The 21160-nt window shown below is 47.0% G+C and overlaps 1 protein-coding gene across 22 annotated transcripts in view; it reads left to right on the forward strand.

Moving 5' to 3' along the window:
• Positions 1-21160, forward strand: part of ZMYND8 (zinc finger MYND-type containing 8) — a 127956-nt gene that overhangs the window by 78029 nt on the left and 28767 nt on the right. For 18 of the 22 annotated variants that reach the window (XM_058562535.1, XM_058562537.1, XM_058562541.1 and 15 more), the window contains 3 exons: positions 7877-8017; positions 16887-17036; positions 19675-20184. In XM_058562535.1, the coding sequence (XP_058418518.1) occupies positions 7877-8017; positions 16887-17036; positions 19675-20184 (801 nt within the window). The remainder of the gene's footprint in view (positions 1-7876; positions 8018-16886; positions 17037-19674; positions 20185-21160) is intronic. The other 4 variants (XM_058562550.1, XM_058562554.1, XM_058562555.1 and 1 more) reach the window with 2 other exon arrangements.

Here is a 21160-nt window from a genome sequence, read left to right on the forward strand (position 1 = left end):
CTTCTTCTATGTTGGTTTATACACCATGCTATCAAGTTGGAAACTCAGCTAGTTCCGGGGATCAGGCAGATATGGAAATGAGTGAGGGTGGGAAGTGGTGGGGAGTGGAGTGAGAAAGCAGAAGTAAGCTCCTCATCCTGATCGATTACTCACACGCGTGTGCTGGTGTGTGTAACACTTCCCAGAGCAATACTGACTCATCTGATACGTGGCGCTGAGCTAGAGAAGTGTGCCTTTTCTCTCAAGGGCGCTGGGGGCCTTTTCGTCCTGGTTCGAGCCGAGTGGGAATGTGGGCTCAGTATTGCCAGATTTCTGGTTGTTCGAGAGAAGTCTCAAATATTCTTTTAAAGTGCCAGCTACCCCAACTTTTACATATTGGCTCAAAAAAAAAATATATATATATAGTGCATCAAATTCATCTGTGACCTACTTGGTTCATGTCTAGCATAGACTGTTTAGGGTTTTTTTTTTTTTTTTGGCTGAGGAAGATTAGCCCTGAGCTAACGTCTGTGCCCATCTGCCTCTACTTTATATGGGATGCTGCCAATGGCTGACGAGTGGTGTAGGTCCGTGCCTGGGATCTGAACCTGTGAACCCAGGCCACTGAAGCAGAGTGTGCCAGACTTAACCACTATGCCATGGGGCTGGCCCCTCTGGGGTTTTCTTTTTTAACTTAACCTTGTGTTCTGAATACTTTTCCATGTTAATAAAAACCCTTCAAAATAGCATTTCTCTCCTGTCATAGACCATCCAGTGATTCTCTGCTGTGTAGCTCATGTGTGTGCTACTAAGAATTGAGAAAGATGCAGCCCTTTGAACATATAGGTTGTTTCCAAGGTTTTATAAGGAGAGGAAATTGAGCGTGAATCATTAACTCCTCCACTCCCACCCCACCCTGAGTGCTGGGGTGCGTGGGAGAGAAGGGGCTTTTTTTCTAATTTAATTCTAAGACTCGTGTTTCAGGGAGTCAGAATAGCACTTAGCACTGGCTAGGATTTTGTAAATGTAGATAATAAATGATGTGTTTTAGCCTACACTCGTGAATTGCACATCAGAGTATAAAATCTGATTAAATTATTTGTGACTTCAAAGGCAATTAGTTCTTCCTTTGGGCAAGATTTATGGCTTTATAAAAGGATTGGCATCTGTTTCAAAGCTTAATTGAAACGAGCATTTCCAAATGTCTTTTTGCTTTTGAAAGTGTCTAGAGTGATTTAAAGCAGGGTTTCTCAATCGCAGCACTGGTGACATTTTTGGCCAATAATTCGCTGTGTTGGAGGCTGTTCTGTGCATCATAGGATGTTTATCAGCATCCCTGGCCTCTACCCACTAGATGGCACAGTCCTGTCCATAATTATGACAGCCAAAAATATCTCCAGACGTGGCCACGTGTCGCCTGGGGGACATAGTTACCCCTTCAATCCCCATTGAGAACCATCAGTTTAAGGTACTATGCTTTTGAATTTTAGCACTGATAACAAAATTTTGATTGCTGAACATTCATCTTTGAAGTTCTTCAGTCTTTTATTTTGTATCATTTTTTTCTTGAATATAAAATATTCCTTTTAATATTATAGAATAAATAACACATAATCCGAATCCCTTAGATTTCTTAATGTATATAATCACAATGATGATAATTTTTTGTGGTGGAATGGGATCATACTAAGCTTTCTGCTTCTTTCAACTTAGCAGTGTTTGACATCTTTCTGGGTTAGTGCATATAGTTCTAATTGCTGATAGTATATGGATGGTACATGAATATGACAGAAATGATGGGGGCATGTGAATGACTGAATATTGGGAAACATTTCTTAGGGAAGAAGCCTGGTTTTATGAAGTAATATGAATGCAAATGTTTTAAATGGATGCTTTGATTTATTTTCTTAATGTAAATCTTATACATATGTATATATATGTGTCCTTGCTAACTTTCTAACCCCCAATGATGTAGGCTTTGTGGCCGGCCTACCATTTCACATGTTCCTCTAGATGGCCACACATGGAGCCGGGATAAAAGGTTTTTTTGTGTGTGTGTGAGGAATATCAGCTCTGAGCTAACATCCATGCCAATCCTCCTCTTTTTGCTGAGGAAGACTGGCCCTAAGCTAACATCCGTACCCATCTTCCTCCACTTTATATGGGACGCCTCCACAGCGTGGCTTGACAAGCGGTGCATCGATGCACGCCCGGGATCTGAACCTGCGAACCCTGGGCCGCGGAAGCTGAGTGCACGCACTTAACTGCTGGGCCACCGGGCTGGCCTGTCTCTTTTTGTTTTTTTTAGTGGTGGAAGTACTACATGTACATGGTTAAAATGAAAACCAAATCAAAGCCCGGGCAATATTAGAGCTGTAGAGCAAGGTATAAAATAAAAGGAGAAGGTTTTTTTACCCCCGCATTCTGAACTCCAGTTTTTCTCCGAAGTTCACCACTATTAACAGTTTATGGAATGCGCTTCTAGGGAAAACAAAATGCTTACACTCATTTAAGATGTGCGTGTGCTTTTAAAGAACATTGACACATGTGGGGGCATTTCTGTACACACTTTACTTCGTTTTTCACGCATATTTTTGTGGGAACTATTTCTTGTCAGATCATACAGATCTGCATCCTTCTTTTTAAGGTTCATATAGTATTTGTACCATAATTTATTTGGCAAGTCTCTGATTCATAGATGTTTATAAGGCATTTCCCAATCCCTTGCTGTTATATATACTGTTACAGCGAAGCTTATTGTGTGTATACTGTATCGTGGGGCACTTTATCCTGTATCTATGGGGTGAATTCCTAGCAGTGTAACTTTGGGGTCTGAGTGTGTTATACACTTTAATTTTGGATAATCTTAGTATCACCTAAGTGCTCTCCTAAAAGGTTTTACAATTCCTGTGAGTGTTCCTTTTTTCTTACCAACCTCAACACTGGGTGGTGTTTTTTGAAACAAATTTACCATGCAGGTGGAAAAGATGTAGAATGTATCTCTCCATCGCCTTCCCCTCAGTTTGCATTTATGTTGAACTCAGTGATCTCTCTTCACCTGGTTATTGACCATTAGTGTTGTTCTGTGAGCTGATATATCTCTCCTTTGGATTCTTAATCACTCTCTTAGCATACCTTGTTTTGAGTATAATATCGAGGAGATTGTTTAAATTGATAAATTTGTATGAAAAAGATTTTATTTTGCTTGTCATTGTCATTTCTTTATTGCTTATCATGACCACAGTAATGAGAAGAGAAATGGAGACCTCCTTCTTTGATTAATTCTCATGTATTTGCTCATTCTGTAAATGTCTTAGATGGCTGGCAGTGTCCTAGATGTCCTGAGTCTCCTAGGTGGTGTCTGAGGCCGGCAAGCACCCTGTTCTCCTGGAGCTGATATTCTCATGGCAGAAGGGAGACAGTAAACAAGAGGCGCCTTGGCCTCCTGAGATGGGGCCAGCAGGGGAGGGCTCCGCGGAGGTGGTGTTTGAGCCGAACGCTGGGCACTGCCAGCCAGTGTGATCTGGGCGGGGTGGGGGCCTTTCCTCAGGAATCCCAAGTGTAAAGACTGGAGGGGGGCGCGGGCTTGATCTTGGAGGAACAGCACAAAGGTCCGTGTGGCTGGAGATTCCAGGATGAGGCAAGGAAAGACAGACATGCGGTTCTGTTTCTTCGGGGGAGTAGGATGCCTCTGGGTGGTTTTAGATGGAGCAGCAAAGTGCTGTCATTTCCTTGTTTAAGGTGCTGCCCTGGCGCTGTGTGAGGGTCTTCAGGAGAGGGGTGTTGTGGCAGGCGGGGGACCGTGGGAAGCTCTTCCAGCGTCTCAATGGGAAATGATGGGCAAGGGCAGTGTTTCCTGGCCTTTTTTTCATTTTCTATCCTAACGAGCCATTTTAGACATTTTCTTCCTAATTGTCCTCTTGTGAAATTTTTAAAAAAATGGAGGTGAAATTCACAAAGCATAAAATTAACTGTTTTGAAGTAAACAATTCAGTGGTGTTTAGTACATTCACAACATTGCACAACCACCACCGTTATCTAGTCCCAAGACATTTCCATCACTCAAAATAAAACCCTGTACCCACGAAGCAGTCCCTCCCCACCCTCCCCACCACCCCGTCTCTGCTCTCCCACTTGCCCCTGGCAGCCATCAGTCTGCATTCCATTTGTGTAGATTACCTGTTCTGGATATTTCATTTGCGCGAACTCATACAAAATGTGACCTTTTGGGTCTGGCTCCTTAGTGTCGTGTGCTCAGGGTCATCCACGTTGTAGCAATGCCTCAGAATTTCTTTCCTTTTGATGGGTCATAACATTCCATTGTAGAGATACCGCAGTCTCTCTATCCATAGATGGTCGTTTGGGTTGTTTGCACCTTCGGCTGTTGTGACAGTGCTGCTGTGAACATGCGGGTACAAGGATTTGTTTGAGTAGTGTCCATTTTCAGTTCTTTTGGGTGTATACCTGGGAGTGGACCCTCATGAAATTGAAAAGTGTTATATATTGTCTTTTGTACTGCATGTGTATCAGTGCTTTATACGTAAAAAGAGTAAGCTGTTTTTCACGCCCTAAGAACGACTTTTTGCTCCTTGAGGCCGTATTGCCCCCGTTGAGAACGCGTGGATGAGGGCGATGGCAGTGGAGATGGAGGTCAGTGGTGAGACTGGGGATAGATAGGAATTGGAGTGCAGACGCCTTGCTGAAGAGTTGGGTAAGTTGAGGAGGAGAGCAAAGGAGGAACTGAGGCTGTCTAGATGTGTTTGGCCTTGAACAACCGGGTGAGTGGTCGTAGCATTAACTGATATGGGGAGGTTGAGGCAGGGCCAGGGTCTTTCACAAACTGGGGAGGTGGGGCACGTGGCACTCAGGGGTGGACACAGGCCATTGCTTTATTTTATAATTTTACTTATTTATTTTTTCCCCCAAAGCCCCAGTAGATAGTTATATGTCATAGCTACACATCCTTCTAGTTGCTGTATGTGGGACACGGCCTCAGCATGGCCGGAGAAGCGGTGCGTCGGTGCGCACCTGGGATCTAAACACCGGCTTCCAGCAGCGGAATGCGCGCACTTAACTGCTAAGCCACGGGGCCGGCCCGGGCCATTGCTTTCTTAGAGGAGAGCTGTGCATTGTGGGACCCGGGGTTGCTAGGTGACCCCGAGGTGCTGTCCCTCTCCTAATTACATGAAGCACTGCATTCCAGATGCCTGTGAGGGTGGCCCCTGCCCTTTGCTGGCTAGGTGGAGAGGGAACCAGACTCATCTCCATGGGGAACCAGTGTTCTCCTATCCCCCTTATTCTTGCCGTATCCAAGTGCTACGTTTAAAAATTTTTTTTAAATTTTAGAACGTTTCTTGAACCTTCAATACTTAAGTTTTATTAACAAAGGAAACTTTATATGTCTATGCAATTAAAGGCTCACTATTCCAATTATTATTTTTAAACTAGAGATGAATACATATATATGCAGAATTATAAAGATAATGACTTTCCCCATGTTCTTTCTAAAATCCCCTGCAGGACAAGTAGGGTAGGGCTCGGCTAGACTGCCTGCCAGCCTCTCCTTTTTACTTGTCTAGCTTGCCCTATTAGGCAGGGGAACGTGGACTCCCTAGGTTGAGTGCTGTGTGCGACAGCACCTTTGGATGGTTCTGTTCCTGCTGCCGTGGGAGATTGGGCTTCCATGTCCAAGGCCCCTGCAGCCACAAACATCCCTTCTGATAATGTGAGACCCTCCCTGCCGGGCCTGCTTGCTCGTTTGCTAAAGAGAATATGGACTTTAATCCTCGTGGGGAATAGACCACGCCCATGTTTTCAGCCACTGCAGATCTCTTTTGGAAGCAGGTAGAACATAAATGAATGAGTAATAATAAAAAAAATCTTAATACTATTAAGATTTTATTGGTAATACTTAAATATTTTGAAATAGCTTTGTCTTTATTTTTTCTTGTTTCTTTGTAACAAGCTCTTTAGTTCGACTTGTTGTTACAGTATCAGTGGTTAGAATACCTGTGGTAGTAACAGTAATAATGATAACAGCCCTTAGTTGAGAGAGGGGTGTATGCTGGGCCAGGCATTTGCTAATCCTTACAGTAAACCTGATTTAATTTAGTATTTTAAAAAACTTAATTCTTCAAAATAATTTCTTGTTTATTGAGCACTTGCTGAGCACCAGTTGATGGGGATTAGCTCACCTAATCCCCTCTCCTCTCCTCACTTGCAGACGAGGTAAAGGATGCCCAGAGAGACATCTGCTTCATCCCTCTGTGGAGTTATCAACCTCAGCACTATTGACATTTGGGGCCAAAGATGATTATTTGTTCTGGGGGCTGTGCGTTGTGGGATGTTGAGCAGTATCCCTGGTCTCTGCGTATGAGATGCAGTAGGACCCGCCTCCCTGAGTGTAACAGCCAAAAGTCTGCAGACGTTGCCCAGTGTGCCCTGGAGGGCAAAGTCATTCCTGGCTGAGACCCACTGGTTTAGATGATTGAAACCAAAGCCCTAGAGGTTAATGGGGAAATAGAAAATAATACTACACTAATAGCAAACAATAATATTGTACTTAATAGATGCCGGGCACTGTTTAGATGATTGATTAATTTATTTGATTCTTGCAACTTGATGAGGCAGGTACTTTTATCAGTCCTTTTGTATTATCAGTATCCCTCTTTGCAGCTACCAGGAAAGGAGATTCAGAGATGTCAGGTAACTTGCCCAAAGTCACACAGCAAGTGAGGAGCAGAGCTGGGATTTGAACCCAGTGTCTGGCTCCTGGTCTATTCTTGAATCCACTTCTCTCCGTGTCTAGGGTCTTTCCCATTCTGTTACGTTTAAGACAGTGTTGGCAGGTCCTGGCACGAGAGCTGAGGTTAGCTCACGTGTATTGATTGGTGGAGCTGGGGTACGGGTTTCACTCATTGACTCCTCACTCTGAGGATCTCCCTGTGGCAGGTGAGGAAACCATGGCGAGCGCCCATCAAAGTGTCAGTGCTTTGAAGTCCCTGAGACTTCTCGGTTCCCAGCCCCTCTGCCATCAACAGCTTTCTCTTAAGGACCAGATTGCCTCAGAGTCGAGTTTCTTGTGCATCTGAGCAGAGCTGGCTGTTTTGTTGCCTGTCACGCAAGACCATCCCAATAATGTCGAGCCCTTTAGGCAAAGGGGCAGGACCTAAGGGATCTCTAGGAGGCTCTAGTTGGCCCGTCTGAACACTTGGCTTTGTTAAATGGTTTGGTTTCTGTCCTCCCTCTCCCCACCCAGTGGACGAGGCTCAGGGGAGCAGTATGTGGGTAGTTTTAAGGTATTTTTAAAAGACTCGGCTGTAGGTACGACTCTCTGTCCCCCTGTGAAAGTTTGAAGCACAGTAAGGAGAGAGGTGATTTACCAGCTTCCCCTTGCTCCATCTGGTGCTGCTGGTCCATTCAGCGTTGCAGGACCTTTGAAATGGGAAGCCCTACATCTCCCAGGGGTGCAGTGGCCGTGTGAGCCGGCCCTTGCGTCTCCCACCAACGGATGACATGCCGTTTGTGAACCTGGCTCCTGTCTCTGCATCTGGACCGTGGTGGGGGCTGGTTTAATCGCTGTTTATTGTGAGATTTACACCCGTGAATGGGCCAAACCAATTTCAGTGGCGGCTTAGCCAATTTGTCTTAGAGCTTTGTGTCTGATGGAATGACTGGGAGGCCCTCTTCCTCTGTGGCTTTAACGGTTGAACGTTGGGTTAAAGCCCTTTGCCTGAAATAAATGGCCAGCGCTTCCCGCTCCTCCCCATCCGTGGTACTTGGAGGCCTTGCTGAGATCAAATACAATTTCTCTTCTCTCCCGCTACCCCACACCTACAAGTTTTATTTGTGTATTTATTTGTAAACCTGTCTTTTAACAATTAACATACTTTTTCAGCTTCACCAGCCTCCACGAAGACAGGACAAGCCGGCAGTTTATCTGACAGCCCGAAACCTTTCTCTCCTCAAGCATCAGCGCCAATCACGACGAAAACGGACAAAACGTCCACCACTGGAAGCATCCTGAATCTTAACCTGGGTCAGTTGGAATCTTTGCAAGTCTCTTTCTGTGGCACCTGTGAATATTTTTGCGAGTTGCAATGTTCTCTTTTGTGTGTGGTTCTTTTTTTTCTTTTTTTTGGAGGGAGTGGGGGAAGATTGGCCCTGAGCTAATATCTGTTGCCAATCTTCCTCCTTTTTTCCTTTTCTCCCCAAAGCCCCAGTAGCTAGTTGTATGTCATAGTTGTACATCCTTCTAGTTGCTCTGTGTGGGACACCGCCTCAGCATGGCTTGATGAGCGGTGCATAGGTCCACGCCCAGGATCCAAACTGGTGAACCTCGGGCCACTGAAGCAGAGTGCACGAACTTAACCGCTACGCCACCGGGCTGGCCTCTGTGTGTGGTTCTTGAACTCTGAACTCTTTTCTCTGTGCACACTATTAAAAGGTACAGTGGATGAAGATGAAGAGAGATCAATAAAAGGAACAAGTAAGGGATTCCTGGGGCTGGTTGCCATGCAAAGTTGTTTTACCTTGAAGGATGTTAAGCCAGTGTTTACAATCTTACTTGCCCTTGACCACAGTAACCCAGTTCTTATGTATGTAAATATATATGTATTAAAGTTATATATGTATACACACACTTGATATATATCAACTTTTATGAATCAATATTGACCTTTCCTATGTGCAATATATTCTGATATATTATTTCCTCAATTCTCTTCTTCTTCTTCTTCTTTTTTTTTTTTTTTTTTTGCTGAGGAAGATTAGCCCTGAACTAACATCTGTGCCAATCTTCCTCTCTTTTCTTGTGGGTCACCGCCACAGCATGGCTGATGAGTGGTGTACGTTCATGAACCCGAGAACCCGGGCCGCCGAAGCGGAGTGCGGCAAGCTTAACCACTACACCATGGAGCTGGCCCCTAATTTTTTTTTAAATGCTGGTCTTCATCCCCTGACTTGGTAGTGTTTTTTAGACCTCTTGGGTTTCGGTTGGTTGTTTTAAAAGCACTACCTTAGGCCAAAATCTTTAGCAAAAATTGGCACGAGAAATGCTAAACAGTAACTATGAAGTTATTTTATTGATTCATTCCATCATGAGCTCAGATTTTTACTGAGCATCTATTCTGTGCTGTGTACTGTTTTAGGCATGGGGCAGAAAGTGGTGAGCAAGGGCCCTGCTCTTATGGAGCTTGGTTCTAGACAGGGAGGGATAGTAATCAAGGTAGATAAACAACACAATTCATGCCATCCTAGAAGGGAAAATGTGTTAATGTGATAAGGAGAGAGATGGGCGGGATGGGCGTGGGGTGCAAGAGACAGTGGTTAGAGAAGGCCATTGAGGAGGTGATGTTTGAGTAGAGATTTGCATGACAGGAAAAACCAACCATGCTAGTATCAGGAGGAAGAACGTTCTAGAAGGAACAAGGAAATTACAAGCCATAGGGTACAGATGAACTTGGTGTGTTATAGGAGTGGCAAGGAGGCCCAGGTGGCCTGTCCCAGTGGGTGAGGGGGAGAAGGTTAGGAAATGAGGTCAGAGAGCACAGGACCGGGTAGGCTCTGGGGTTGGAGCGGTTTGAGCAGAGGAGGGATGTGAACTGACTCAGCATTTCAGAAGGACCTCTCTGGCTGCTGGTTGAGAATAGCCTATGCTGGCCGTTCTCAACCAGGGGCAACCCTCCCTCCCCCAGGGAACACTTAGCAATGCCTGGAGATAGTTTTGGTTGTCACAACTTGGGGAGAGGTTGCTACTGACATCTAGTGGGTAAAATACATAGAACAGGCCCCCACGACAAAGAATTACTGGGTTATGCCAGTGACTGTGTTGACAGATTGGGGAGCGGCAGGAGAAGCAGGAGCCAAGAGTTCAGTTTTAGATTCTGTAAGTTTGAGGTGCCTGCTGGACTCCTTGGTGGAGAGGTCAGGAGGGCAGTCGGAGGCAGGAGTCAGGATGCCCTGAGGCCAGGTCAGGGCAGGAGGTGTCGTTCTGGGAATCTTGATTTATACATGGGATTGGGTTAGAGCAGTAGTTCTCACAACTGGCGGGCCTGGGAGGGGGATGCTCCTGGCATCTAGTGGGTGGAGGCCAGGGATGCTGCTAAACATGCTACAATGTACAGGACAGCCCCACAATAGAGAATTATCCGGCCCCAGTGGCAGTAGTGCTGAGGTTGAGAGACCCTGGTCTCGAGCATGAAGAAAGAGTGAGGGCCGGGGATACTTGAGCACGTAGACATCAGGGAGAGGAGAAGTGAGCAAGGAGGCTGAAAAGGAGCAGTGGACAAGGAGAAAGCGACACCTGGGGAGTATGTTGTCCCTGAGGCCTCGAGTATACAGGGTTTTAGAAAGGGAGTGGCGGCCACCTGTGTGGAGTGATGCTCCAGCGTGAACTCACAGCCTCTGGTGGTCAGTGCCCTCCGGGTTCATCTGGTCCTGCACTGCCATTTTCAGATGGAGAAACTGCTGTCTGGAGAGGCGCTCCAGGTGCCCAGGATCACAGAGCCAGAAGGAGGCAGGGCTGGAGCAAGCCCTTGTCTCCATAGAAGCCAGTGCCTTGTCCCCCCCCCGGGTCACCTGTTAGTGCAGCCTGGGTGTGATGGGACAATCGGGGTGGTAGCTCTAGGGGCTCCGGGAATTCCTCACTTGAACCAAAGGGAACTCATTTGCTACCCTGGGGAGCATTCATGTTCTCAACAGTGTGGTTTGCTTTCTCATACCCTCCTCCCGCCTCCGCGCCCTGAAAAGAAATGCGGTGCGGGGGCGTTCTCACGGTCGTGTTTCCTCTCTGCCAGTCATGTGTGGCAAGAATAGCTCCTTTCCTAAACCAGGCCGTCCCTGGGCATCCTCGTGATGCCGTGGGTCTTTCGGTTTGCCTTGACCCGCGGTGGGAGTGGAAGATTTCTTCCTGTCATGTGTTTCGGTGGGTGGGCATGGCGGAATCCGAGGCTCCTTGGTGCAGAAGCTCCCTGATAGCTTTTACCCTTCTCGGGCACAAGCTTGTTTTGTCAGCGGGAACGAAAGCATTGGGAATGTGGGCCTTTTAAGGGCTGGGATTTCAGTTACCTAAGGGAAGAGGATCAGATAGGGACTGGTGAAAAGTGCTGTGGATGGGTAGAAAAATTGCAAAGTGGAGGGAAATGTTAAATAATTCTCAAGGGCTCACCCCTGGATGGAGCAAATGCTTTGTGGGGCTTGATTATGCCTGGCATCCGTGTAACTACTTTGAGCAGACAGAAATGAGACCAAGTGTCAGGGATCATGCCGACATTATTATATCCAACGAAACAGTATTTCATGAAAAGAAGTAACTGGAAAATTACAGGGGTTAACTACAAATCAAAAAGGGATTCTTTGGCTGATGGATTGTTCTGCATTCTGTTTGAGGTGGTGGTTACATGATTCTCTGTAGGTGTCATCACTCACAGGACTGTGTTTCCCAAAAAGTGAATTTTACTCTCTGTAAATTAAAACTATTAAAAAAATACAGCAACCTTCAAGGTAGGTAATAGTAGCCCCATTTCACAGAAGTGGAAACAGGCAGAGAGAAGCTGAGTTACCCACCCAGGATCACACACGGTTTGGGGTCAAGTTTGGCCTTTAGACTCAGGCCTGTCTGCTGTGTGGCTTTGGCTCTTAACCCAGAGACAGGAACTGAAATGCTACAAGTCAGGGCCGTGTTTTGACCTTCATGGGCTCTTGGGGTCAGGGGGGAAGGTGAAGATTGGGAATGGGCCATCACAGGGAGGTCAAAGTGCTTTTCTAAAGGAAGCAGCTCCCACCAGTTGAACCTGTGTTGTCAGACTCTGGATTTTCAAGAAAAACAGAAATCCGGAGTTTTACATGAATGCTCCTAGTTTTTAAGATTGAGCATCAATTTCATTACAAACAAAAATTCTACTTGGGCCGCACAAACAAATACAACCGAAAATACAAAAACCAGCCCAGGGGTCGTCATAATTAATTTGGGTGCTTGACACAGACCGTTCTGGCCCTGCTTGCTAAGGTACAGGCCCCTCACCTGCTGTCTTGGGCTTCCCTTCTCTGCTCCAAAACCAGGTGGATTGTTCTGGCCCCTTCTGTGACCCAGCAATTATAAATAGGTCATAAATAAGAATGAGTTCGTGAGACTAGGAGAGAGGGGGAGGGCCTGGTTCTTTTCTTCTTCTAGACTCCTGTTTGCTTTCTTTGGGAATCCTCTTATCTCCTCTTATCTCACAGAGGGTATTGCTTTGGGCTGAACAAATGCAGCAGTTCAGTAGTCCTGTTAGTGACAAGGACGTGCCTTGATGCTCCGCCAGAGATGCCGAAATGCCAGGGGAGCAGTGGCGAGGTGTCAGACGGGGCATTTCTGCCTGTGTGTCCCTCCGCTGTTCTGAGTCGCTGACACGAGGCTGCCTTTCTTTCTCTGCATAAAGCCATACTTTGGAAGTCTGGCATTCTTTGAGTGGATGTAGAGCCGGGGGCCCAGGTTTCCCAGATGTTGTCTTGTGTTTGTTTTTTTTTTGTTTGTTTGTTTTTTTTTTTTTACAGTGAATGAGGTGAGGAAGCTCTCTCCTTAGCTCTGATTGGTAGGAGAGCATCTGTCAGGTTCTCTTGTCTGAATGATATCCTTCCCTTGAAGGAGCCACCGTGTTGTGGCTCCTGGAAGTCCATCCATTGTAATCTGCCTACAGCTTTTGAACAAAGGTGATTTATTTTTTTTAACCGAAAAAGAAGTGCTAATATTTTTCGTTTAAAAAGTTTATTTTGTTTTTATAAGTAATGAACGCATGTGGTAAGAGAAATTTCCAAGTACAGAAAGATGTTTAAAGGAAAGCCAGTCTGTCTGCAACCTCTGCATCGCCTGCCTGTGTACCCTGTCCCCACAGGTGACCACTGCTGCCTCTTTTTAGTCTCCTTGGAGAACTCTCTTTTGTGTGTGTGAGGAAGATTAGCCCTGAGCTAACATCTGTACCCATCTGCCTCTGTTTTATATGGGACGCCGCCACAGCATGGCTAGACAAGCGATGTGTCAACGTGCGCCTGGGATCCGAACCTGCGAACCCTGGGCTGCCAAAGCGGAGTGCGCGCACCTAACCGCTAAACCAGCAGCCGGCCCCTGGAGAACTCTTCTAGATAAATACCAGGGGTTCTCAGCCTGGGTCATTTTTGTCTCCCAGGGGACATTTGGCAATGTCTCGAGACTTTTTTATTGTCACAACTGGGATGTGGATGCTACTGGCATCTCGTGGGTGGAGGCCAAGGATGCTGCTCAACATCCCACAAGGCACAGGACAGCCCCGCCCCCATCCCCCTCCCCTCCACAACAGAGACTTCTCCAGCCCCAGATGTCAATGGTGCCAAGAGTGAGAAACCCCGAGAACACAGATATTCATGTTTGTATTCCAGTTCCTTCTTGTCTCCTCCACACCAGGGCTAACGTGCTCTACCGATTGTCACCTTCTATTTCATTTAACAGGTTGTCTTTCTATATCAGCACGTAAAGATCTGCTGCAGTTTTATTTTAGCAGCTGTATTTTAATGCATTTCAAGGTGAACTGTAACTGATTTATCCAGGCACCGTGCTTATTGACTCTCAGGTGTTTTCCATTTTTGCTGTTGAAAACAGCGACAGGGAAGACCCTTTTGCCCACACGGGAGTGTATCCATAGGATAAATTCCTAGAAGTGGAGCTGCAGGTCAGAGGCCACGTGTGGCTGACATTTTGAGAGATGCTGCCAAATTGCCCTCTGAAGGGGTGGTTCTGATGTATGCTCCCTCCAGAAATGTAAGATCGGGCCTCTTTCCCTAGCATGGGTATTTTTTATCCCTGGTTTCCATTTATAGCCTAAGCTGTCTTCATATCAGCTGAAAAGTTCAAAATGTTGGCAGCAAGGGTGGATTCTGAAGATATTCCAGATATAGAAGGGCAGGGGTGGAAGAAGTCCTGATAAGCTCCTGGAGCTAAACGAGAAAGAGAAGCTCTTCTTTTCTCCCTGGAGGAGAGTGAAAACGCAGCTGAAGTTGGAGAAGGATAATTACATTTGTCTAAACTCCTGAAGGTCTGCTTGAGGGCACCTGATCCCAGCCCCCTGGCTTTTGGTGGCTTCTTGTTAAAATAAACATTATGGTAGCTTATTGATGGGAGAAACCTTATTTTGTAAAATGAGGTGTTTTACCTTTTCATTCCTCTTGATGATGAATATTCCAGAGTTCAGTCTTTTTAGGCTAAAATTAAGAGATTGCATTTACTGTGGACACACAATTATCTTGGTGAGGTGTAGGTCTCTTTTTATGAACCCTGAGGTTTAGAAGGATACTGTTAACACAGATACCCAAGGGTTATGGCAAATTATGTTTTTCTGCACTCATGTAGAAGATTGGTCTAATACAGAGGTTCTCAACCTTAACTGCCAATTAGAATCACCTGGGGAACTTTTTAAAGGCCCATGTCCAGGCCTTCCCCCAGGCCAGTTAATTCAGACTCTCTGGGGGTGGGGCCCAGGCATGAGGATTTTTTTAAAGCTCTACAGGCAGTTTCAGTGTGCAGCCAAGTTTAGCAGTCGCTGGACTAGCACAGGGGATGGGAAATTTTACAGCCTGTGGACCAAATCTGGCCCTCCACCTGTTTGTGTAAATAAAGTTTTATTGGAACACAGTCACACTCATTGTTAACATATTGTTTATAGGCGCCTTTGCAGCAGAGCCTTCCGAGCCTAATTTATTCTCTGGCCCTTTACAGAACAAGTTTGCTGACTCCTGGTAGGCTAGATGGTGTGTTTCAGTAACTGCTGTGTGGAATCTGTTAACCACACAGGAATGTTCTTGAGGATGCCGATGAGCATCTCACTTGGGCAGCCCCTCCGCCCCCATTCGTGGAAGGTGTTTTTGTGAGATACATCTTTTCCAGCTTTATACTAAAAAAGGCTGCCTTTTCCCTCTGGAATCTAGTATGCGTCCTCATTTCTGAGAGCAGAAATTACGAGACAGGCCTCATATCCTTCCCCTTTTGCTGTCACAGTCGCAGCTCAGCTGTTGAAGTCCTTAAGTCCTGCTCGTACAGCTCTTTAATCTGCCCCCCCCCCCCGTTTTTCCCCCTGGTCCTCCTCCTCCTCCTTCCCCTTCCTGTTTTATTATTGTTTTACTCTCTCTATTCTCTTTGTAAGGTGCTTCTCCAGTAAATTTGAATGGACGTTCTTCCCTCCTCTGAAGTGGCTGTGCATTCACACCGTCTTCTCTGTGAGCGTCCCCAGTCCGGCCCTGATAGGCTCTGTGAAGAGCCCCTGATGGGCACGTGCGTGCACATAGGGGCACACACACACATGCACACACATGCACATATATGCACACGCACGTACGCAGATATGTTTTTTAGAGCCTTTTCTTGAACAAGGATGCTGTCTCTGCTTCCTTTGAGCATTCACTTCTGGAATCTCCTTGGCGGCCAAGCCGGAGTGTGTTTTGGGGAAAGGGCCCTTCCTAATCTTAGTTGGTGGGAACCTCATTATGCTGATAGAATTAAGTCGAAGCAATTTGTTGGCTCTGGGCACCTATGAGTGGGTTGGGTGGGGCTTTTGTGAGGCCACCTCTGGTCTCTTTGAAGGAACGAATCTCTAGATGCAGTGTAAGAGAATGCCCCTTCTGGGTGAAGGGGAAGGTGTGTGGGTCGTGTTGGAAAACAAAACTAAAACGAGGAGAGAGCGTGAAGGCTTTGAAAGCCCTGCAGTCCGGCTCTCGGCCCGTATCCTGGGCCTCTTCCCCAGCCTGGAGGATGGAGCGGGCATCTGGGTCGGTAGCAGGGAGATGGAGGAAGGTCAAGCAGTGAGCTCACAGCTGGTGGGAGCAAGCCATTAGAGGTGGCTTCTCCTCTCTGTCTCTGATGGATGCCGCATGCTTTCTGACTGGTTTTTTGGGACCAGCCAGCGTAGGGCAGATGTCCCATATTCTCTGAAGGGGATGCCGGGGGTGGCAGGCAGGGTGAAAAGACAGTGCTCCCTGCCTGCACAGTCTCTCATTGCCTTCTGGGCCTTTGCAGCCACTTTCATTTTGTCCCCTTCTTATGCTTTGGGGGCACTAGAGGAGGCGGCAGAGGAGGTGGGGAAGAAATTCAAGAAATGCGAGCTCACGGACCCTTTGGAATCTGGTCCTGTTGGTCGTACAGAGAGCCCACGGCAGAAGTGGGGGCCAGGACCCCTGGGCCCATGTCATCAGTCAGACGCCTTTGCCTGGGATTAGGGCGAGAAGCCTGGCCTGTTATCTGAGCGGGAAAACACGGATTTCACATCCAGGGCTAATCTGTTTGCCTTTTCTCAGATGGATGAGGTGAGCCAAAGGGAGGTCCTGCTGACTGGCCAGAAGCTCTGCCTCTCTTCTCTTTTCCCTCCCTTTCTAATTTGAGCTGCAGACTAGGTTGACTGAGAATGAAGAATGAAGCCTCCGTGGTAAATGAGGAGCTGGGGCCCCCACTTAGCAGTGTATTCTCTGAGGGGTCCAGCGTCTCTTGGATACAGGCCCTCCCTGATCTGGGCCTGGAGCTAACAGCACACTCTGGCCAGACTCAGTGTCACCTGATCTGCTGATACTGAGATTGAACACATTACTGTAACCTTTGGCTTTCGAGATCCCTCATGATGCTGAGTTCCGCAGACAGCCATCTGGCTGGGATTGTGCATTTCAACTATTGAAAGCCACCCAGGCGATTGTTCAGTAGACTGAGTAAACCTGCCAAATGTTTTCTCGGGCTGTTATCTTCAAGTCAGCCTGTGTCGTTACGCAGATGATATTGTTGGGACAAACGACAAAGACGTTTTAGGATGTTCCCCCCATGTTCTAAAACATGCCTGCGAGGTGGAAGCTAAGTGATGGGCCTTGTTTGTTCATCCCCCTGGTGCCTGGTCTCACGAGGGCGTGTTGGTGTTTTCCAGATCGAAGCAAGGCCGAGATGGATCTGAAGGAGCTGAGTGAGTCGGTCCAGCAGGCCACGCCTGTTCCGCTCATCTCTCCCAAGCGGCAGATTCGCAGCAGATTCCAGCTAAATCTTGACAAGACGATAGAGAGTTGCAAAGCACAATTAGGTACGTCTTCCGGTTTGCTTGCATTATCATCATCATCATCATCATCATCATCATTATCATTATTTAGGAATACCGCCCGGATGAAATAAGAGTTGGATCCTGGCTGCTGTTAGCAGCTGGTTTAACCTTGACTTGTTTGTTCCACTAAAATGTATTTCCACTCATGGCACAATACTTCAGATTTGCTAGTTAATTGTTCAGGAGGGCTCATTGAATTCCTCAGAGTTTGTTCTTTGGTTGCAGCAGCCTGCAGACTCGGGTGCAGGTTGTGAGAAGGTTTGGAAGCAGAAGGATCCTCCTGAGTCTGACTCCACACTCCCTCTCTGTACACGTCAGTGTCTCAACATCAGGATCACGTCTGTCCCACAAACGTCCGACACAGAGCCCTTCCCCTCCAGACCGGGCCGCTCCCCACCTGGCAAACCTATCCTGCTTCTGTACCTGTTGCCTCCCTTCCCTGTGCTTCCTGCCTTCATACTGCCTACCTGAATCCTGTCCCTAAGGCTGAGCTTGGGTCTCACCTCCTCCAGGAAGTCTCCTCTGATTGCCCTCCTTATCTGCCCACCTCCTTTGGTATTTTATTGCCGGGAAGCATCAGTGGTCCCTTTGTTTGGGGGTATCCCTCCCAATCTAGACTGGAAGCCCCTTGAGGGCAGGGAGGTGCCTTATGAGAATTTGCCTTCTCCAAGGTACCTGGTCTTGTGCACATAGTAGATGCTCTGGAATATTTCTTGAATAAGTAAACAAAGCCAGGAGGGCGTGTATAAAGAAGTAGGGGACGGCTAGGTCTTAGGAGAGAGAGGCACTCTAAGGTGAGGTTTACATGCCAGTGGGTGCTCTGGACCTTCGGGTGAGAAAGAGCTGTAGCTGGGAGTTGTCAGGGCTGTCCAGAGGAGAGCATTCCTTGTTGGGTATCCTGTTTGGTTAGGGCATTGAGTGGCATGGGTGACATTTTGCAGGCCCTTTAAATATCTGTCTTGGGTCCTTCCACGCAGCTGGTCTAACTCCTTGATTTATTACTACTGTTAATAAGACTTTTAATATTTCCATTTCCCGAGTGCTTCCTATGCACCCTGCACTGTGCCAAACACCGTGCATAGATTGTCCTGGGAGGTCAACACTATTTTCAGTCCCATTTTGCAGATGAAGAAACTGAGGCTCAGAGAGGTAGGTCACTTGTTCAGGGTTGCACAGCTAATAAAAGCGGGGGAGCGGGATTTGAGTTCATATCCTTTGGGCTCCAGCACCGAGGCTTTTCCTGTCCCAGGTTTGGTCATGCTTGTTCTTGTGTCCAGCCATTAGCTACCAGGAGCACAAGCCCTAGTAGCACCCAGAAATTATGGCAGATCTGGGTTGTTGTATTTTGACTTCTCCTGTTTCTGATTGAGCCCTGGTCGAGGCGGATAAAATTCCCCAATGATTCTGCTGGTGTCCAGTGCCCTGGGCTGTTGGTGGCTTTTGTCCTTTTGCAAGTCTGCCTTCGTTGTGTCTGGGTCACAACAGTGACCCCACTCATGGTGGCCATTGCTCTAGAATGAAGACAGTGTAAAGAGTTGATTGGGATTTCCTCTTCAAAATTTTAGGATTTAGTGTTATTTACCTACAGCTGGCTGACACTCATTACTGGGAACAGGAAACATAAATGAGTTAAATGGAACTATTGTTGGAAATACGCTTTTGCCCATTTTTGTGCATGTATGAAACACCTGCTATTTTGTCTTTTTCTCTTTTGATAGAGACATGGAAATGTGTGACTTTCCTCTTGGCTCCCTTGTAAATGGAGGAACAGTGCAAACACATTGGCAATTGACCCTCTGCGTCAGTGCAGGGAGCGAGAGGGGAGCCAGGCAGGGCCAGTGGCTTCTCGGCCCCAGCCAGCCGTTGCCTTGCAGGCCTCTGACCCAGAGTGGCCAAATCTAGTCTTCGATCACAAGCCTGCCATCTTGATTTCTATACAGAATTTCCTGATTTGTGAATTGGGCAACACATTCTAAATTCAAAAACAAACAACAAAATACCCTGTGGGCTAAACCATTGCTTTCCAAAGAAACATGTCTGCTGGCCAGTGGTGGCTTGTGGGCTGTGAGTTTGCAGCCTCTGCTCTAAGGCTTTGGCTTATTCTTTGAGCCCTGGACACAAAGGGTGAAGGACTTGAATGCTTTGGGAATGTGTGGGAAGAGCGCTGGTGGCGAGTTAGGAGCCCAGGGTTCTGGCCTTGCCTCTGTCCTGGTTTTCTTCGTGTCCTAGGACATTGATTGCTCTGGGCCTCTATTTTCTAATCTGTAAAATGGGTCTGTTTTAACAGCTTATCTCTAGTGTTGCCTTCCATCCCTCCCATTCTCTACATCCTGATTAGCTGTCAATGTTGCAAAGATTTAGCTCCACATCAATTTAAAATTTATGCTGTTAGGTCCGTGTCGTCTCTGAGTGTTAGTAACTGAAGCTCTCCAAACCTTAGTCCACTTGTCAGCTGTAGTCAGTTGCATCTTTAGTTTGCTGCTAACCCCACCAGGCCACTGTGATGCGATTTGAGATGTGTTTTTTTATTCCAGCGTTTGGCGTGGAAAATGTTTGCGTTTTTGGTCCTGCTCTTTATTTTGTGACTACGCCACATGCTGGGTTTTCTTTTTGAATTTAGGCATAAATGAAATCTCAGAAGATGTTTATACGGCCGTAGAGCACAGCGATTCGGAGGATTCCGAGAAGTCAGATAGTAGTGATAGTGAGTTTATCAGTGACGAGGAGCAGAAGTCCAAGAATGAGCCAGAAGAGGCAGAAGACAAAGAGGGCAGTCGGGTGGATAAAGAGCCATCTGCTGTCAAAAAAAAGCCCAAACTGGCAAACCCAGTGGAGACTAAAGAGGAGCTGAAAAGCACATCGCCAACCAGCGAGAAGGCAGATCCGTGTTCTGTCAAGGAAAAGGCAAGCCCCCAGCCCGAGAAGGACTTTTCAGAAAAAGCAAAACCCTCGCCCCATCCCACAAAGGATAAACTGAAGGGAAAAGATGAGACGGATTCCCCAACAGTCCATTTGGGCCTGGACTCCGATTCAGAGAGCGAACTTGTCATAGATTTAGGAGAAGACCATTCTGGGCGGGAGGGTCGAAAAAATAAGAAGGAACCCAAAGAACCATCTCCCAAGCAGGATGGTAAGTGACGTACCAGTTTCCAGTTTCTTGATTTGGTTTAGAATGCCACCTTGCATTTGTCTTTTCAAATGTTATACGACCCTCTAACATCACGAAGGAGGCACAGCAAAGCTTTGACTGGCTCAAGGTCACCCAGCTAGTTACTGAACAGGACCAGGACTTAACCTGGGCCTGCCTACCTTTTACCTGCTTGGTACCTAACATGTTGATTTTGAGCGCAGAAAAATGAGTCTTTTAGAAATAGTAGATGCTTTTAGCGGTCAAGTCATTTTTAACCTAAGCAACTTCTTTCCCAACGTGTTCACTCATTTCCCTGAAGTGTTTGTCAACCTTTAGATGTTTGACAAGGCCAAACTTGTTAGAAGTGTTGAGTTTAAAGGTCTTGATGAGTTCATCCTCCTTTTCCTGCCTTCCTGCTGCAGGCATCTCAAAGTGCATTTTCTAACTAGAATATGAGACCATTTGGGTAGGTGGTGCCCGAGTGGTGAGTGCTTCTTGGGGCACTAGAAATTGGAGGGGCATTCTCTGGTGGGAACCTGAGTTGGTGTTCCACCACGTTTGCATGGACCTGAGTCCAGGGTTTCTCAGCCCTGGCCCTGTTGACATTTTGTGCTGGATAATTCTCTGTCCTGGGCTTTGGAGGATGTTTCGCAGCATCCCTGGCCTCTACCCATTGGATGCCAGTAGCACCTGCCCCATTGTGGCCATCAAAAATGTCTTGACATTGCCTGATGTCCCCTAGGAGGCAGAATCCCCCGCCCCCAGGTTGAGACTCACTGCCTGAGGGTCAGCAGTGCTCCCGTGGCTGCTGTTACAGACGGCACCAGCAGCGGCTGCCCTCAAGCCTGCCGCAGCCCAGGCCTGTCGGCAAACCCTCCAGAAGGAACGTGTGGATGATTTGAAAGGTGTCCTTCCCATTGACAAAGCAGTCAGCACATTTTTCAGTTGCTTGGCAAGTGGGTATGAGGGGCTTCCT

This window comes from Diceros bicornis, chromosome 19 (genome assembly GCF_020826845.1).
Source record: "Diceros bicornis minor isolate mBicDic1 chromosome 19, mDicBic1.mat.cur, whole genome shotgun sequence".
Classification (NCBI taxonomy): domain Eukaryota; kingdom Metazoa; phylum Chordata; class Mammalia; order Perissodactyla; family Rhinocerotidae; genus Diceros; species Diceros bicornis.